Genomic DNA, 20736 nt, shown 5'->3' on the forward strand with positions numbered 1-20736 from the left:
GAGGCAGACGCGTCCCGACCCACGGCAGGGCCCTCCAGCGCCCCCCAGGGGCGTAGCCAGGGGGGGGTTTTAGGGGTTCAAACCCCCCCCCTTAGCACCAAATCTTTAATTAATTTCTTATTCATCACTGAAACAAATTTCATATTAAAATTAATAAAATTTTTACCATTACAACATTTTAATTTAAGTACCGAAAACTGCTCAAATAGCACTATTTTACACCTTAAAATCCAATTTTTCCCGGGGGAGGACCCCCGGACCCCCCGCTTTAATACGGGGGGGGGGGGGGGGGGGCCATGTTTCTTAACACCCCCCATACACAAATCCTGGCTACGCCACTGGCGCCCCCTCTCCACCCGCTCCAGCTCCGGCCAATCAGGGCGCAGCCGCCCCCTCCACCCGCACCCCGCGTGTCTCAGGACCGCGCAAACACGCGCTCAGGCTGGTCCAGGGGGGTAGCAACTCAAATGTCCGACAAGGTTCCTTGATGTAACTACGCTTGGCATTCACAGATGGAGCTAGTGATCCGGAGTTAATTTTTGGTACAAAAATAGATAGCGCTAAAGAAACTTAATTTTTAGTAAACAAGTTGTTTATAATTTATTTAACAATTATTAAATTATGTTAATTCATGTTTCGTATTTTAAAAAATATATTTTTAATTTCGTTATATAAAAACGAACATTATAGAACATTTTAAAAAATTAAATGAAAATGAATTTATTGTTGGTAATGGCGTGTCTCGTGTGCGTTCGACAAATGTTTATATTGTGAGGAGAGTGAATCTTTAACCGATTTCTTACTTTTTTGATAACAATTTTGATTTTGGTCGTTTTTTAATTGCGGGAGCTGAATAATGTAACTATTTTGGAGATGGCTAGAAACGCTCACCGATGCTTTGTAGAATCGTGTGGAAATAGCACATTCGTAAATCCAGATGTGGTTGTGCACCGTTTTCCAAGATCTTCTGATCAGTGAGTATTCCTAGTTTTATGAAAAGTTTTACAAGTGAAATAAGTAAAAACTATAATAATATGTATAGTACATTCATGGGAAACATCTTAGACGCATTCGGCACGCCCTTTGTTATGTGGCCCTGGTGTGCTTGCAAATAACTTGTTACTATAATAACCTTAAAATCCATACCTATCGCGTTTTCCGTTCGCTCTGTTTACCTAAGCGATAATTATCTAGTTTAGCCCCTATTCATTAAAAAAATATATTAAAAATTCGGAAACATTTCAAATTATTAATATAAACCTTCCTGAATGTATTGCAAACGGCGGAGATAAATTCCTACCATTGACAGTGGTACTATATGGGGAAGGTTATAGCGAAGTACAGAATTGTACAGAATGCAGATTTGAGGGCAACCGAGACTATCAGATTAATTGTTATATAGGCTTTCGTTCGTTTGGCAGTCTACTAGGAAAGTCTGTTGCTTATATGTTGAAAAATTAAATTAAATTAAATATTAAACAATCCACATAGCAATAAAGTTTAAGCAGACCATCCTTTATATCACACATGTCACAACTGGGTGAGCTCATACCACATTTTTGTAAGAGCCTATCTTAGCCAACATATATTTCCTTAACACTGCCACTATTTTTTTTTAGTTTATAAAATTATAAAGCCATGTAGCAATATAGTGCTTAATAAAGTGTAAGCAGACCATCCTTGTGTCGCAGCTATGTCACCACCGGTGATCTTGTACCAAATTTTTGTAAGAGCTCATCTTAGCCAATGTATATTTCATTAACACTGCCACTGTTTAATTAAGTGTATAATAATCAAAGCCATGTAGCAATATTGTGCTTAGTACAACAGTTTAAGCATACCATCCTTTATGTCGCACCTGTCACAGCTGGGTGAGCTCGTACCACATTTTTGTAAGAGTCCACCTTAAGAGCAAATATGTGATACATCAACACTGCCAATGCTGGATGGGACTGTATTATTCGTCACAATTCCAATAAAATATCTTTAAGTCTCAAATTCAAAAAGTTAAATGCTGTTATTGCGGAATATATTAGACTGGGTGGGAGTGTAATCTACTTTAGGATACAGAGATAAAATCATCTCAAGAAGTCTTACACTAAGTTATATACTTCCCATCAAAAAAACCACACAACAACATGTCAACTACATTGTTACTAAATAATGAAATCCTACTGAATCCCAACCTTTTTTGCTTACTCCTATAACATCATTCATTTCTCCTCCTTTTTTTAAAATGTAACACAGTTTTCTGTTTTTAATTTCACTTCCTGCATTACAGTAAATTTTCAGAGTAATAGAGCAAGTATAGGCTTACATGTAACACTTATGTTGTTTAATAGATAAGGCTATATTTTTGTTAGTACGTATAAATCAAAAATTTTAATGGTTTTTCTTTGCAGTATATCGAGTGAAAATTGTATTAATTATTAATTTGTTCTTTTCAGAATCAAGAATTGGCTCAATGCAGTCATTGAATTGGGTGGGCAAGAAATCACTCAAATTCATGATTTGGGTGTTTACCATGCTAAATATTTGTGTGCTGAACATTTTCTTTATTCAGATTATGTTTCTGCGGAAAGAAAGAAATTGAACCGAAATGCTGTACCTTCAGTTTTTGGGCATGTAATTCACCCCATAGCTAAAGTTCAACCAAAAGTTACAGAACCGCAGGTTTTTCCTAGTCAACACTGTGTGTCATCGTTGTCGCCATCATCACCACATGTACTCCCAGGCAGTGTACAGCGTGTGTATGCCAGTTCTTCAACAGGTGTGCCAATTCCTGGTATTTCTGGAAGACCTGCAGATACTTTTCTAGTACAGGAGACATCATCCACATTGATAAAATGTCCTTCCAAAGTCAGATGTAAGCTGAATGTTGGTTATAACAATGAAAGTTCTATGAATGAAGAATTGTCTGAAATACTGGCACTTCCTTTGGATACAGTGTCAAAAGAATATTTTGAAACTAAGACTACTTCAGTTCTACCGGGAGTGGAGAAGAAAAAAAAGAAACTGAGACCAACCCTTCTGAGAAATTTTGGTGTGTCTCGAGTTAGTGATTTGACACCTAAGAAAATAAAATTATTCAGAGAAGTTCAGAGCAAAACAAAGGCTCTTAAGAGGTTACGCAAAAAATACGTTGCAAAAACCCAGTTAAGTCACTTTGACAAGAGTGTTAGTTTAGAGAGCGATTTACAATTTCTGAAGCTTAGGGAAGGAATTTCTCCAGCTGCATATCAACTACTTGTTTCCCAGTTACGATGTGCAAAGAAAAACCCTAGAGGTAGACGATGGACAGTAAGAGAAAAAATAATGTACCTCACAATCTTGAAACGTAGTCCTGCAGCTTATCGTCTTCTGAAGCAAATGATTGTTCTTCCATGCAAACGAACGCTGACATCTATGCTGAATGCTGTGCCTTTCAAGTGTGGTGTGGATACGAAAGTGTTGAACGTGGTGCAGGAAATTGTAGCCTCAATGAATGAAAATGACAAATACTGTTGTTTACTGTTTGATGAAATGTCATTAAAGGAGAATATTCAGTATAGCTCTAGTGAAGACAGAATTCTTGGTTATGTTGATGACGGTGCATGTAGAACAGGAGAGCTGGCAAACCAGGCAATGGTTTTCATGGTGCGTGGTCTACGTAAACGTTGGAAGCAACCCATTGCATGTTTTTTTACCCGGAGTGGAATGAAGGGGCCAGCCCTGAAACAAGCCATTCAACAGGTGCTGGGTGCGTGTTTAGCTGTTGGGTTAAAAGTAGTGGCCACTGTATGCGACATGGGGACAAACAATGTTTCTGCTCTTAGAGGACTCTGAGCAAAGTTTCCGGACCCTGTTTTTGATTATGAAGGGCACAAAATGGTAGTATTTTTTGATCCACCACATCTCTTAAAGTGCACAAGAAACATGTTCGAAAGTCATGTTGTGAGAGGTGTGAAAGTGAGAGGAAATGTCACTGTTAGTGGAGCGGCCCGTTGGGAACATTTGCAAAGGATGTATGAAGAGGATAAGAACAACTCCATTTTCAGACTTGCCCCAAAACTTACAGATGCCCACCTCACACCTACCTCCAGTGACCGGATGAAAGTTGCAACTGCTGCACAAGTAATGAGCCATACTGTGGCAGCAACTTTGCACAGCTTTGTCAGTAGAGGTACTATATTTTTGCCTATTTTTTCTTGTTATGTTTATAATAAAAACATTTTTCTTTTAGTTGGCAAATGACAATAAAATGAACAGTGTTGGGTAAAAGTTCTGTTTTGCATATCCGGGTGTATCCAGATATACCTTTGATCATGATGGCATGATCATTTTCACCTGATCCTTTGGTACAAAAAGCTTATTTTTTTAGCAGTGGGGAGGCGCGTAGCGTCGACGCAATAAGCACGACAGCGCGAAACATGTTGTAAAAAATAAATTATGTATAAGATAAATTACATCAGGATTTGCGCTAAGCGCGAACCACATCGGCGTTACGTGCCTCCCCACTGCTAAAAATAGGCATCATGTACCACAGGATCAGGTGTACAGGATCATGCCATGAGGATCATACCATCAGGATCACAAGGTTTATTTGGATACACAATAGCCTACGGAACTCTTACCCCCTGTTGCTTCCTAGTAATGAACAATAATTTCACACAACAAATAATTTCTTAACAGTTTTCAGGTTTCCGTACATGCAGTTTGATTTTATTATGTAGATACATAATTGCAGTGCATCCTTCACTACATTTAATGCACGGGAGACCTATGACTATCAAAACATTAATGTATATAATAATTTATTTGTTTATACATCAAATATTTTTCTGTTCATATCGGAAGTTAATTAGGATATTTTTATACATTTATGTATATAATAAATGGTGTGTGTGTGTGTGTGCGTGCGTACATGTGTGCGTGTGTCTGTCTCTCTCTCTCTCAATATATATATATATATATATATATATATATATATATATATATATATATATATATATATATATATATATATATAAACCTATACTTTAAATTATGTAGATGTTTTATTGTCAGTTTGTCATTAATGCCAGAGCTAAATTACTTTTATTTATTTTGTAATATATTAAGTTTTTTAGACTCGCTTGTCAGTTCTTAAAGTTTTCCAATATTTTTTTCCAGATATTTTGCCAATCGAAGCTACTATTACAGCTTCATTTGTGGCAGATGTGGATGCTATCTTTGATAGCTTTAATGGAACTGAACAGTATCCACAGTCTGGCAAGCCATTGAGGTGTGCACTGTCTGCCAACAGCCCACATATTGAATTCTGGCAAGATGAAGCTAAAAGCAAAGTTCAGAAATGGGAGTTTTGCTTTGATCCAACTGCTGATCGAAGACTAAACAGAGAAAGGAAACAAAAGCCTCCACCACTAACGCCTGGTAAGCATCGTAGTTTGGTATCTCGTCCTCCTTCACAGTGGGGCTGGATTACATCTATGAATGCTGCAGTTCATGTGTGGCGTGTTTTGTCGGAAGCTGGGTTTCGGTTCCTGCAGCTTAGGAACCTTAACCAGGATGCTTTGGAAAACTTGTTTGGAGCAATTCGATCTTACTGTGGGTCTAATTATAACCCAACAATATATCAGTTCTCAGCAGCATTGAAGACAGCTGTTATCAACAGTTTGGCATTTAAAGGTTACTCTGGTAATTGTCAGGCAGATCACGCAACAGTTTTGAGTGATTTACATACTTTTCTTTTTGGACTTGAACCCTCTGATAAAAATGCTAGTTCTGGTGATGTAGTTGTGAAGCCTTGTTATGACAGTTATGTTAATGCAGTGGCAGATATTGAAAATGCAGTTCAGTGTGGAGACATATCTGTACTGCCTGATGCATATGTGGCTGGTTATATAGTCCGTAAAGTGTTGAAGAAGGTTGTGTGTGAAGAGTGCAGTAGGCTGTTAGTGGGTAGTGAAGAAGACTTTTGTAACACAGCAATATGTTTCAAAGAGTTTTCAGATACCACCAGCAGATTAACTTATCCATCACAGTGTACAGTTAAATTAGTCAGGCAATGTGCATTACTGTTTGAAGGAATTATGGCTAGTATTTCGCACTCCAATGATCTGCTAAAAACAGTATCCATTGAATTTGAAAATAAATGTGACTTTATGTGGTTGAAGGAAGGTAAATGTCAGGAACATTTGGACATCATCAAAAATTTCCTTATGAAGGGAATCTGTGAGATTTTAGTGAGGTGGTGGTGTAAGAGGGTAAACAGAAACTTAATTTCATCCAAGAAAATGAAAAAGCACTGTAGGAAAATGTCAGTTCTGTCACACAGGTAGAAATGTACAAAACAGTTCACACAAATATGTGTATATGCAGCCTAAGTCTAAAATTATGATGGGTATTTGCCCCCTGTGATTTCTCTTATTATTTCACATATTCTTTTATTCATTAGTATTATGGTAATGATAGAGACTTGTTGCAAAATTGATATACAGTGATAATAGTTAATGTATACTGTATTAAATCATATTGTTCTGTAGTAAAATTGTCACTTGAGCATTGATTGGTTGGATGTAACATAATGGCTTTTAATTATTTCTTATTCCTGTGTAGACAGCCCATTTAAAAGTGTACGAATACATTGTGTGATGATATTTTTGTGCAAATTAAGGAAGTAAATATTGTATTAGGTAGATTTAGAAGAAAGACTACCTATAGTGGCCCTTAACATGGTGTGACTTCCAGTAAATTTTTGTAAATTTTTGGTTGCATGGTTCATTGACACCAAACCCTAAATCATCTCAGAAGTTTATATATATATGTAAATGTGTGTGTATGTATGTATCTATCACATTTTTATTGAAATGTTAACTTCTGCAAATTTTCACCAATCACTTTCAAGCTGATGCATAAAATTTAGGATTAGAAAATATTGGCAGAGTTCGATAATGGGCAAAATCCGATGTAGGTATATAAATTAGGAAGATTTATTGAAAAAAAAAAGTTTATAACTCCCGTATGACAATTATCACTTCAGTTTGCATGTAGTATAATTCATAGGAGTTATAAGAAAACTTGTCTAATAACATTTTTTTTAAATGACATAACCAAAACTGCAAGGGTGAGGGCCTTACACCTAATGTGGTTTGATATTGAGGTTATTTATGGTGGGTGCCACCACATGAATGGGCACGTGAACCCGTCTGAGACTCCTGGTCAGTGTGTTATGTGGTATGTGTGAGGTGAGATATTGACCCCCTTAATTATGCTCATTTTCAGAGACCTGGCCATCTCTAGGCATCGAGCATGCCACATTGATATAGACACATTAGGACTACAGGGTATGGTGATGCATGGCCAGTAATACAGTGTGTTGTATATAATTTGTCATAAATAGCATTTTGCAATAATGTTCATTAATTAACTGCGAGCTACTTTGTTCCCATGGAATTAATTGATTAAATACATTTTAAACCATCTTTATTTTGTTTCCAAAGATAAATTTTTTACTACTACTTATTATTGCAAGGGATGAAAAATAGTGTTTGAAGGTCAACAATAAAAATTCATAACTACCTTATTACGCATAATAGGAAAATTATTCAAAGCTCATAAAAGCTGGATGCATAAAATTTTAAATATTCAAAACATTTCCTCTACATGGAATATGAGAAAATGTTTTAGCAATCATTATGGAATATTAGACAATATGATATGTCTATTACATTTTCAAGAGGTTTATAGAAGTTTTCATAACTATTCCAGAATAAATAGGTGCCTGTAGGCTGTGGTCAAATGTTTTTTTTAATCTACTCAATTTCTTAGTGAATTCTAACCTTAAAACTTTTATAACTCAATATATGGTGTTACAAAATGTCAATACTTTAGCATACTCATAATGTATTACAACCGTTTATTTTATTTATTTATTTCATTTCGTTCAGTCGATCCCATATGGAGGTATTCCAGGGATACAGAACATGTCAGAGGTCACTGAGACATATACATATATACATACAATATTGTTACAATTGTCAGTTTTTGTATGTATATTTTTGAGGGATATTTTACAAACCCCCCTTTATTTTTTAATTTACATTTTGGTTTTTTTTTTTTTTTAGTGGCTGCATTTTTTGTTCCCACTTAATGTTTAAATATTTCCATTTCTTGTTTAGTAATCAGGTGTGTTGTATTTTTTTGGGGCTATGGCTAAAATGTTACATGCTTTAACTGAAGTGTTTGTTTTTATCAGTATATCATGCTTTTAAATAAAATTGGGATACATGTTTAATAAAAAAAAAGTTTTACAGGTTTCTCAACCTCGTTGAAATTCCTTGAATTTTGCCTGTCATGTCAAAGCCTGGAAAATTCCTACAACTACTCGAGTGTATGGTCTTTAATGTTAATAGAGAAAATCACAAAATGTTACTGTTTTTTACTAATTAAAAATTATTTTTGTTTGTACTATTAAATGATCATTGAAACCAGTATCATTAGTACTGGAATAGTTTTAACCAACTGATAGACAAAACCTCACCAACTCTGTATTGTATATATGATAAATCTAATGTATTTGAATGCTGTTCATGATCCATGTAAAATGCTCAATGCCTTAATTACTTAAAAGTTATTAATGTGCAAGGACCTGAAGTTTTGAATAAAATAATTAAATATAATTAAATACCTAGCATTTGTTTTGGAAGAGCATTATGTATAATATGGAAATAAAATCAACCATTTTAGTGGAAGTAAATGACTTGGTTTTTGTTTTACCCCTTACAAGCAAATTGTTTAAATCTCTATCTAAGCAAATAATAGAATTGTTTGATGTAAAAAGTCTATACATTGGATGAAATGATGATAAACTGTTAGAAATGACTAGTAAAATTATTTAATTTAAAGTCAAAAATATGTTCATACTTTTTAGAGTTTTCGTCTGTTTGTTCCGGCATCAATCAAACCTTAACAATTTTTATTAGGTGTTTTGATTAACTTAAACACTAGGATGTGTGTGTGTGTGTATATATACACACACACACTTAAAGAATTCCACCTCTTAAGGGTAGAAAAAGTGGTTTATGGTTATAATTTTATTAATCGTAGCTCATAATCATATTATATGCATTTCTCGGAATTAGACTCCTGAGTTAATAAGCTGTTAGTTGGGTTTTATTATAAAAATTTAATCTGTTAAAGTAATCAAGCTAACTACTCGCTGAAATTCTACTGTAAAGGAGTGAAAAGATTTTGATTGGTTACAGTAAATTAATTTATATGCTAAGACAATGAAACCTTCTTAAATATATAGCCAATGACAAATAAACATAAATAAATTTTTTAAGTTGTAACACAGACAAATATTAGTTTTAGAAAATATTACAGACCAAACTTAATCAGATTATAGTAATTTGGCAAGAAATATTTTAATTACTAAATGTAAGTTGGTTAATTTTAAATATTTTAACTTTCACACTTTGGTTTTATTTTGTTAATAGATTCTGCCATATTTATGTAATCTGTTGTAAATTTTCAAACAGCCATTTCTGTTGCGCAAAAAATGGAGAGGGGTGAAAATTGTAGGAACTTGTAGTTTTTCTGAGCATATGTATGACCAAAATAAAAGTTAAGGTATCTGTAATAGGTGAAATTGTGTAATTTTTTGGGGATCACTATATAATATTAATTACAATGAGTATTTCACATGTTTCACTATTTTTCAACCTGGCTACTTAATGAAGTAAAAATGAGGTAAGTGTATGTTCATCAAGGTAACATAATATGTAGAGGACACGAAATTGGGGACGTAATCTAAATTAAAAACTTAATTACTTGCAGATCATTGCATTATATCAAACAGTTTACAAATTGATAGTCTCACATATATTATTATCTCCTGATATTTTATAATGGCTTTTTATTTATGAGTAATACTTGTAATTAATTATTTTCTTATAATAAGAAAATAATAGCAATACCCTGCACTATACAATGAAGATGTATATTTTAAGGTGGCTGTATAATTAAAACAAGTACTTAGGTAAAACATTTAAAAAATTTTTTTGCATGATAATATGTTACCTGCTTTGAAAACAGACTGGTTGTTTCTCTGCTTTTGTACACAATAAATACAAATAGGTTATAAAGAAGGAGAAAAATTTAAACTCAAAGAAAAATTATACAAACCAGTAATTCCAAGTTTTATTTGTTTCAATGTTGCTGTAGTGCTGGTATTGTATGTCAAACCTATTAAATATACGTTTATTTTGTTTATTGCCCTCTCTAGATAGCCTATTTTAAAAATAAAAACATCAGTTAATATTTACATATAAGAACAGTATATTCGAAAAACCCGCCACGACCGAGCGTGGTTCACGTAGTTCCGGTAGTCGCCACTGGGAGCGCTGATGTTTGCCTTTTGTCTAAATAGTTTGTGGTACAATCACAGATGGCAGCACGTGTCGCCTTTAAAGTCGGAACCGTGTATTATCTATGACTTACCGGTCTCCCCGTATAGATTGTCTCTGGGCTGGTCGTTCCAGACCAGTCTCTCTACAGCCAGCTAGTGGCTCGCATGCGATCTCTCGCCCCAGGGGCCGCGCAGATTTCTCTCGTGCGCGAGGGCCTACAGATTGCGTGCGAACACTTGCAGGCCTACCACTCTCTCAAACAGTACCTTGATTCAGTGCCCATTCCGTACTACACTTTCTGTACATCCTCTGAGTTGCCTCAGAAAGTTGTTGTCCGCATGCCGCGCGCCACACCCATCGAATCAATTAGAGAAGACTTGGAGGCACGTGGGTACACCATCCTGGACGTGTACCAATTTCACAAAAAATGCGCGGACCCTGCCGATCCCACCAACACCTGGGAGGAGCCACTGCCACTCTTTAGCGTCACGGCCGCTAAGAACGATACCCTCCCTCGCCTCACGTCACTCACAACTATCAACATGACCCGTGTTGAAGTGACACAATACCGAAAACGTGTCGGAGACGTTGCGCAGTGTCAGAACTGTTGGAAATTTTTGCACACTCGCAACTTCTGCCGACTCGCCACCAAATGCAAGCACTGCGCCGGGCCCCACACATACGCCGCCTGTCCCAACCTCAACAAAAATCCCAACTGTGCGAACTGCAAGGGCAATGGCGTGCACGAGGGGAACTCCAAACTTTGCCCCGAATACCTGAAGTATGTGCAATTCCGTCAGGATCAGGCGTCTTCGCGCGCAGAACTCGCGCAGCCTCTTGCGCCACAGCCAACACCAGCTCACTACCCACTACCACCCCCCGCACCCACGAGGCCAGTGGTGCCAACTTTCTCGTTCGCACAGGCGGCGAACAACAACGCACAACGCATCATCGTACCGCAACACACACCAGCTCCCACCCCCCCTCCTCCCCCCACCCCCTCCCAACACCCACCCCCCCATCCCCAAGCTCCTACCGCAACTCCAAGCTCCCTCGGCGACTGTGCTGGCATCCAATCCGCCATGTCCGACCTCCGGGACCTGATGAATTTCCTGCGTGATGCCAACTTCGCCGCATTCATGGCACACATGAAGCCCTACATGCTCCTTGCCAACACAGCCACCGATCCTTCAATGAAGACCCTCTTGCTGGTGCAGGCCCTGACAACCTTCTCCGGGGCCGTTTAATGGGTACACATCCTCCTGCCCCGAACCCAGGTACCCTTTCCATCCTGTACTGGAATGCCAATGGGATAACTACACAACTCTACGAACTTGAGAGAGTTCTGGAGGAGTACGGAGTGGAAGTGGCCTTAATTAACGAAACATTTTTAAAACCTACAAAACGTTGCACTATTAAAAATTACATAACTTACCGCACAGACAGAGTAACGGCCGGAGGGGGAACTCTAATTTTAGTCCATAACCGACTTCAACACCACATAAATAAACCTTCAGAAACCAGCCACATAGAAAATACGTCTATAAATATTCGCACAAATACCGGCCACATAACTTTAGTCGCAGCCTACTGCTCGCCAAATAAACCTCTGCTAAATAAAGACCTCAACGAAATAATAAACCAACCGCACCCATTCATTATAGCTGGTGATCTAAATGCAAAACATAAACAGTGGAACAGTAGATATAACAATCGCAAAGGTGCAGTGTTAAGCGAACACTCACTACAAAATAAATATTTAATCCATGCGCCGATCACTCCCACGCATTACCATGCTAATATCAGCCATCAGCCAGACGTTTTAGATATAATTCTCACTAATATTCCTAATATAAATATTCAACTAAAAGTTCTGCCAGAACTTGATTCTGACCATTTGCCTGTACACTGTGTTATTGAAACACATGTTCTAACACATCCAAACCCAGTACTTTGTCGAACCCCGGTCATCAACTGGGAGACATTTAAAATAGAATTAGAGGAAATATTTGAAAATAATAATATAATAATAACTTCTAAAGAACAAATAGACCCCGCGGCCGAAATAATTCAAAATACGTTTTTAAACATAGTTAAAAAGCACACCACGTTTTTAAATAGGCGCGAATTTTTAAAACATGCATTTCCGGATGCCGACCTCCTCCTAATAAATAAAAGACAAGCACGCCATAAATACCAAAAATTCCGCACAATTGAAAATAAAAATAAATATTACGCACTTAAAAATCAACTTAGGCACGAACTTCTCAAATTAAAAATACATAACTGGGAACACTTTGTAGCTGAACTCTCTGATAGCATGAATAAATTCTGGAAAATAGCTAAAGTATTAAGAAACACGACTAAAAATACAAACTCTAACCCGGTTCAATCCCCGACAGGTACACTTCTTTACGAACCATCTGATAAAGCTAACGCAATTGCCGATTGCTACGAACAGCAATTTACACCGAATAACGACATCGGAGACCCGATTTTTACGCAGGAGCTATTAGAAAATATAAATAATTTCAATCACTCCCCTCCCACTTCCATTCCCGATCCAGTCACTCTCCCGGAAGTAATCAGCATTATCAAACACGTAAAACTAAATAAAGCCCCGGGTGAGGATAAAATTACTTATCAACTTCTTAAAAATCTGCCATTTAATGCTCTATCCGCCATAACAGATCTTTTCAATGCCATACTCACGTTTCAACACTTCCCCAGCTCCTGGAAGACTGCTAAAATTATTACTATACCAAAACCAGGTAAAAATCCTAAAATGCCCGAAAACAGACGCCCTATTTCACTGCTCAGCTCTCTTAGTAAAATCTTTGAAAAACTATTTTTAACCAGGCTCCAAACTCATGCGGCAGTGCACAAAATTATCCCGGACACGCAATTTGGTTTCCGCTCAGCCCACTCCACAGTTCATGCACTTACTAAATTTACTACAGAAACCATGGCTGCCATGCAGAAAAAAGAATTCACCATCGCAGTATTTTTAGATGTTGCCAAAGCATTTGACAAGGTCTGGATCCCGGGGCTCCTACAAAAGTTAATATCATTTAATTTCCCGGACTGCTACATCCATTTACTAAGCAGCTACTTTCAAAATAGAAAATTTTACGTATCAATAGACAAAGGTCAGTCTACTATCCGGCCAATCACCGCAGGTGTACCGCAGGGCTCGGCAATTTCGCCATTCCTGTACAATATATATACTGCAGACATCCCAGTTACTCACTCCACCATTCAAATGTACGCCGATGACACAGTAATTTTCACACACGACCCTAACCTTCCCTACGCTGTTCTCCGCACTCAACTCCAATTAAATGATTTAGAACACTGGTTCACTAAATGGAAAATTAAAACTAACCCAGCCAAGTCGCAAGCTCTAAATCTCACCTCTCGCAGACTAAAACCCTCTAAAAACGTAACTCTAAATAATATAATAATTCCTTATACTGAAACTGCCACGTATTTAGGTTTAATTATAGACAATAAGCTTCGTTGGACCACACACATTCACAAAGTGCGGGGGGCAGCGATGGCCAAACTATCCTTACTGTACCCTCTCCTCAAGAGTAATAAACTACCCCGCCACTTAAAATTACTCCTTTACGTGTCTATTGTCCGATCCGCGTTTATGTACGGTAACGAAGTCTGGGGCAATGTTACCAACTACCAAAAACAAATTTTGCAGGTAATTCAAAATAAATTTCTCAGGATAATCGGCGATGCGCCCCCACTCACACGGACAATAGACTTACACAGCCGACTTAAAATTCCTCTTGTAAAAGATTACTTACTCTTCCGAAATAATAAATTCTTCAAGAAACTCGCACTTCATGCTAACCCAGAAATTAAACGCCTAGGCGATTACAACCCCGATATAAACCGCCGCTTAAAACGCCCCAAAATGACACCTAATTAAATTTAATTAAATAGATTAGACACAAAAACTCCGTGCTCCTCCTACATTGCAGCGCGGATCATATAATTAAATCTATAATTGATTAATTAATTAATTAAATATTACCGACCGTTAAATTCACCTTAATTACGTAACGCAGCTTCACTGTCAGCCTTGGCGCCACCTACATCATATAATTAGAAGTAAATTCGAAAATTCGAGAATCTCACCAAACTTTCGGCAAAAATTAAGACATGCCAACAGGCCAGACCTACAGTATTCAAAATTTTAATTAGCCACCATCGGGGCAGGGGATGTTTTACCCTGCCTCCCCCTCCTTCCCTGGTAGGCAGGACAGGAGGGGGAAACCAAAGGGAAAGGAAGGGGGGCTGAAACTGTGGCTCTCAGTCCTCCTCTCCACACATTCAGCTGGGAATCAGCACTCAATAACCAAAGACGAGGGGGGAGGGGAGGGGCTATCCCTCTCTTTCCTCCCATCCGATAATGACGACCACTTGGGAGGACAAGAGCCCTGACAGGCTTGTACCTCCCCCGCGCTGAGGGGCTGCGCCCCAGTGATGATCAAGCGGCTACACCCGGGATGCCAACTTCCCTATAGCCTCTGCCTTGTTGTCGTCGGGCGAACAATCGCTAGCTTTGCTCGCGGGTGCTGTCGACCGGGAGTGCCCTGCGACCTTTGGGGATCATCTAAGGTTGGCAGTTCGCCGAAGGGGAGTTGATGCGGGAACCGTGGACGTTTTCTCGCGGCATGCGCGGAGTGTTTCGCCCTACCGCTGTAGACCTTGTGCGTGTCACCGAAAACGTGCAGTTAAGTCCTAGAAGTTAGAGACTTAGTCCATTAAAATGATTCGCGTTTACGCAGTTCATAACGTAGACTCTCCGTAAGTGCATAAAAATAATCTAGAAACGCTATTCAACACCATCTTGTTAAAAAAAATTCAATGTGGAATACTAAAGTTGAAACAAATTAGGTTTTTTTAAAAACACATTCATTGAAATAAAAGTTTTATTTACATACAAATCAATGGTCGAACGTGAAAATCTTCTGTACAGACGTTTTTGCTTACTCATTCAGTTTTAGGGCGGTATACCTATAATAGCTTAAGCGTCGGCGTGTGTACCGTCCTGCGGCGGTGCTCCGGTCGCAGTTACATGGCTCCATAAAGTTGCAATAAACATATTTGTTAGATTTTGTCAACAGGAACACCCCGAAATACCAAGTTTAACATTTATGTATATAAATATCTCAAAAAATTGGGTCAGCTTTCCTTCTCATAATGAACGATTTCAGCTTTTATTTTTTATTTGACTAAATTCTGTTTGAAATGGGAAAATTGAAACACTAATGAACTTTAAAGTAATAACTCTAGGCATCGGACACATGACGTCACATTGCAGATGAGGTAGGATAGCATTATTTGAGAGCATGTTTTCAGTTCGTAAATTAAAAAAAAAATTCTTTAGTGGAGACTGAAAACCATATTTAGAAAAACTAAGTAAAGAATTTAAAATTAATACCAATACTAATCAACAAATAAATATAATGTGATAATTATGGACTTATACTATCACTTCAGAAACGTAATCTATTTTTTATCCAGGCTACATGGTCTATTAGAAACAAAACATTTATAGTTTTCATAGCGCCCATAAAAGTTTGTGTTTTTTTATCTTAGGTAAATATTTTCATTCTGATGTATTGTAATAAAAGCAAACAACCTTTGGCATCTACTTACATTAGTTAATTGGAGGAATTTACTAGAGATTTTTCTCTTTATTTTTAATATCTTTGTTGCCTGTGATTAAAACACTCCATCCCAAACGACTTTAGCATGAAGCCCAGAGCAGTACACATTGCGACGCTCCAACGGCTCTAGCGACCCAATAAGTTATCTTAGACAACTAAATATATACCATTTAAAAACTAATAAATATGAAGAAACTTAATTTAAAAGACTTTTACGTACGGTCTTTCAAGTTCCTGTAGTTTATATATTGTTTTTTAATTCCTGCGATTTTGTAACAAAACACTATTTCGCAAAATTTTGTTGATACAACTTGTTTATTTTGCGTAATATATATAAATACTTCTAAACTTTCAAATGTATAACAGATTTGAAAACTTATTTTATTTGATAACTGAGAAGATACAATAATAAAAACGTTTGTAGAGTTTATATTTGTAGAACGCAACAAGGAGCTAAGATTTAGGACATAACCGCAAGTTTTCTGAGTGATGCACAAGGTATGGGGTGGTAAACTTTTTATATGTTACTACAAAACGTTGATTCTAACTCTTCTAAAAAAATTCAGCGTTTATTTTTTTTCTTAAATTAAAAGTCTTAGTTTCCTAACAGCTAAATTCACCGCAGCCCAAGCGACTTCAGCACCTCCCGCAGTAGAATAGGCCTACACATTACGACGCTCGGAACGCTTCAGCGGGCAGATCAATTGAGTCACACTCTGCAGCAATATACCATTTGTTAAAGCTTAAACAATATGTCACAGCGTTTATTTAAAAAATTTTACGTGGGGCCTTTCATGTTTATGTAATCTTTATTTTTATTTTCTTAAATAAAAAAAACATTTCCCCAGTTTTTCGTTTTGTATTGTCTACAAATTACAATATATTTATCTTTATAAATGTTTTTGTTTTTAACAATTAAAGTTAGGTTCTTGGATCATTTTGAGCTTCATTCTGAGATTATACTATAGTAATTGCATTTACAAAATGCATTTTTGTGTGGCAATGCAAGAAATTGTAATTTAGGACTTAACTGCACGATTTTGGTACAACGCACAGGGTTTGAAGCAGTAAAAAATTTCAGTTCTTGTATAATTTTTTATATGTTAAAAAACTTTGTTTCCTAAGAACTAAATTTGACCCAACCCGAGCGACTTAAGTACCCACACGGTAGGATACACACTACGACGCTCGGAACCTTTCAGCGGCAAGATAAATTGAATCAAATAATTGACCAATATACCATTTTAAAGCTTTAAAAATATGCAACAACGTTTGTAAAAGTGATTATTACGTCGGACCAAATATCTTTATGTTAATCGTGTTTTAATTCTTTCGTTGTGATTAAAATACACTTTGTATTACTTGATCGATTAATATGGTACCTTTAGTATTGACATTTAGAAAATTTTTTGATATGGATGTGTTAAATGACGTTTCTAGATTATTTTGATGCATTTACGGAGAGTCTACGTTAATAACTGCGTAAACGCGAATCATTTTAATGGACTGCTGTAAGTCGCTGTCATCTAGGACTTAACTGGCGGAAGTCGCTGTTGTATCGTCGGCCCTGAGAATATCAGTGGAAGCGGATTCTTCAAGTCGGAAGGACGACCGACGCGGCCTGAAGCAGAATCAAGATATCAAAAGGGCCGGCGACGCGACGACGAGCTTCGGGGGCGACGCACAGCATGAGCGGTTTGCGTGCCTTGCGCCGCTGCTTAGGGGACAGTCTCTTCTTCCTTACACGTGGTTGCCTGGTCAGCTGAGCGGGTTGACGACTGCCACCCAGCACTGGTCAATGAACGCGGGCCGTAAGGCCCAAGCTCCAAACCCCGCATGTCAGCCTCTCGTCTCCGCCCCGCCCCGCCCGGCCAATAAACCCCAATTAACAACACCATTGCACGCGACCTCTCCCTGCATTGTTAAAACTCGCATGTGCAGTGTATAGGGCTTGCCCTGAGACACGCCTAGTTCCTATCCTAACCTGGACCCCTCCCACACCCTTAGCTTAGATTAACTTAGGTTAGGAAAAGACAAATCGTAACCAACCTACTTGAAATAATGCATGAAACTTTGCATCCAGCATGAAAGAGCCCATGGTTTTCCCTGTGTCTATGCAGGTTTCACCTGGGCCCACCTTATCTAGTGTTAGTCTAGAGAAGTCAGTGATGGGGATTTCGTCATGGCACCAATGGCGGCCATGGCTGGTCAATCCCCTCTTATAGCACATGATGCATGCGACCCTCTCCCTGCATGGCTAATACCCTGCACGCTTAGAGCGTATAGGGCTTGCCCTGAGGCGCACCTAGGTCTCTCCCTAAACCAGACCCTCCCACATACACTTGGTTTTAGTTAGGTTAGGAAAATTTTAACGGGTAGAAAAACTAGTTTTGGACGATAAATAAATTACCTACTGCTCTCATAGTAAGCACACTATTCAATCCGTTCAATTTGTTTTAATTTGAATTTTTGAGGGGCAAATCACTGGATGGTTTTGGGTGGTATGAAATCACTCACTATTGAATGAAGGATCAGGAATTTTAAAAAGTACCTACCTCATTAAAAGGCTATTTCAGCGTATTTACAACGGATTAAAAAGTAATTATAAAGGAACAAGATAGAGTAGGTCTATATAGTCTTCTGCTGTCCCATAAATTTATGTTTTAGTACTAAGGAAGAAATTTCGTATCGTCCCTTACACAGGAATTCCACTGCGTATAGTCTTACCTCAGTCAAATGATATACTTAAAAAACGACATGATTTAATCAGTTACACATTAATAAAATATTTCATGAATTAAAGTTTTACATTATGCGCTTTTTTCTGCCAGTCAGGAACTAAAAAGTACACAGTAATGTTTTCTTTACTTAAAATCACTATTTAATTAAAAAGCGGGGGTGCTTTTCCTAAATTTAATATATTACTATCTACTTGGTTCACAAATGAACATATATTGTATGTACAAATCTTGGAAATCGATATATATATACATATACATATATATAATTACTGTTTAGAATGCATTAATTCGCCACAAGCCTCGACAATGTGATTTTTTGTGCTTTAGATTATACCAGAATATTCGTAATAAGTAAATGGTATTTCTGACTCTCCTTGCAGAGACTGAAACCAAAGCAGCCCAAACTCGAGGGGTCCAATGGTAGGTAGCTATAGAAGAGTTATACTATTCACCTCTTGGCTCCATCACCAGACCCTCGTCACCAAGTTCAATGTATGGAAATCGTCAAAATAACTAAATGAACCTCAACTCAGGGGGCCATTAGTACTAAATGATGATAATATGTATTTGGTTCTTTTAGGACGTGCCTATATGAAGTTTGTGGTTGTTTGAGAACCATGTTATTTAATTTCATTTCGGCAAAGCTCCCCAAACTTTTTATTTTCTTAGTCATTTAAAGTAAAGGAAATCTATTATTTTTTACTTTTTAGTCCGTGAATGACAAAAGCGCTAATTGTTAATTTTTAATGTATGACAGTTTTCATTTGTGTGTAACTGATAAAAGCTTGTTTTTGGTTTTTGTTTTAAAGCTATATATTTTTTTTTTACATTTTAGTTTAAAAATACCTTAAAGACGATAAATTATTTCGGGAGATAAATACACAGGTGTCTTATTTTTCTCTGATATAGCGGGGCTCGCTCTTCAAACTTCGCTCTATGAACAATAGCATGAGCACGTGGCATCGCGGTAGTCAACAGCTACTAGTTTATCGCTGTTTAATGAAGTTATGTTTACGACCACATTTTAATTTTTCAGGGCAATACTCCAAAAACGCAGTTACTAGAGCATAAAAATTACATAATTTGATGGTAAAATATGCCTATACTTAAGACCAAACACAAATAGATTTGTTTTAATAGTTATTAATCTGAAGCTTAATAAATTCTTAATTAATAAAAGTATTGAATATATTACATTTAACTTAACAATTAACGTATAAGTATTTATAAATAGTTATAAAACCAGGCATACTGTACTACCGTTTTAGAAGTAGGTTAAATTCTTCTTCTAAAATTTGTTTACATAGCTTGTTAGTTATTAGTAACTAGTGAGATCAGTCCAATGGTTTCCAATTATTGTATTGTCATCTGAATGACATATACCGTACTTGCGAATTCAAATCGATACAATTAGAAGTATCTTAAATTAGACTTATTAAATTTGTTTACTTAAGTTGTTAGTTACTTTGTTACATGTGAAATCATTTCGATGGTTGTAAATTATTGTATTTTCATCCGGATAAGATATACTTGCAAGGTTTCAAGTTTATACGACGATTAGAAGTAGGTTTAACTCATGTTCTAATTTTTTTTTGCATAATTCGTAAGTTACTTCGTTACACGTGAGATCATTTCTGTGGTAGCAAATTATTGTCTTGTCATGCGTATTCAATATTCTTGCATAGTTTCAAATCAATACGACAATTATTAGAAGTAGGTTTATATCGACTAACAATATTTGATGACATAGTTATATAGTTAGTTAGCTATTTATTTAGCTAGTTAGTTACAAATGAAGCTAATTAAATCTGTTAATAAAAATAAATGCTTACCAACACTTTCAAAACTGTGAAAGTTTTAATACTTATCAAATGGAGCATCATCCATTTATACTTAAATCCTAAGCTATCCTTT

General features: G+C 36.9%; 1 protein-coding gene across 4 annotated transcripts; it reads left to right on the forward strand.

Moving 5' to 3' along the window:
* The first annotated feature begins 460 nt into the window (after nucleotides 1-460).
* Nucleotides 461-8737, forward strand: LOC134544224 (uncharacterized). Of its 4 annotated transcripts, none has more exons than XM_063388461.1 (3): nucleotides 461-974; nucleotides 2448-4162; nucleotides 5152-8737. In XM_063388461.1, the coding sequence occupies exons 1-2, from the start codon at nucleotides 874-876 to the stop codon at nucleotides 3823-3825; spliced, it is 1479 nt and encodes a 492-aa protein (XP_063244531.1). In that variant the 5' UTR covers nucleotides 461-873; the 3' UTR covers nucleotides 3826-4162; nucleotides 5152-8737. The 4 variants fall into 4 exon arrangements, with proteins under 4 accessions (XP_063244531.1, XP_063244532.1, XP_063244533.1 ...); XM_063388463.1 differs by having other exon boundaries at nucleotides 476-974; XM_063388462.1 differs by having other exon boundaries at nucleotides 2448-8737.
* The last annotated feature ends 11999 nt before the right edge of the window (nucleotides 8738-20736 follow it).

This window comes from Bacillus rossius, chromosome 1 (genome assembly GCF_032445375.1).
Source record: "Bacillus rossius redtenbacheri isolate Brsri chromosome 1, Brsri_v3, whole genome shotgun sequence".
Classification (NCBI taxonomy): domain Eukaryota; kingdom Metazoa; phylum Arthropoda; class Insecta; order Phasmatodea; family Bacillidae; genus Bacillus; species Bacillus rossius.

What these genes read in the sequence shown, in the direction of transcription:
- LOC134544224 (XM_063388462.1), top strand. Translation starts at nt 874, where the DNA reads ATGGCTAGAAACGCTCACCGATGCTTTGTAGAATCGTGTGGAAATAGC. An exon ending in TTTCCAAGATCTTCTGATCA is followed by an intron (nt 975 to 2,447) that starts GTGAGTATTCCT and finishes TGTTCTTTTCAG; the next exon opens with AATCAAGAATTGGCTCAATG.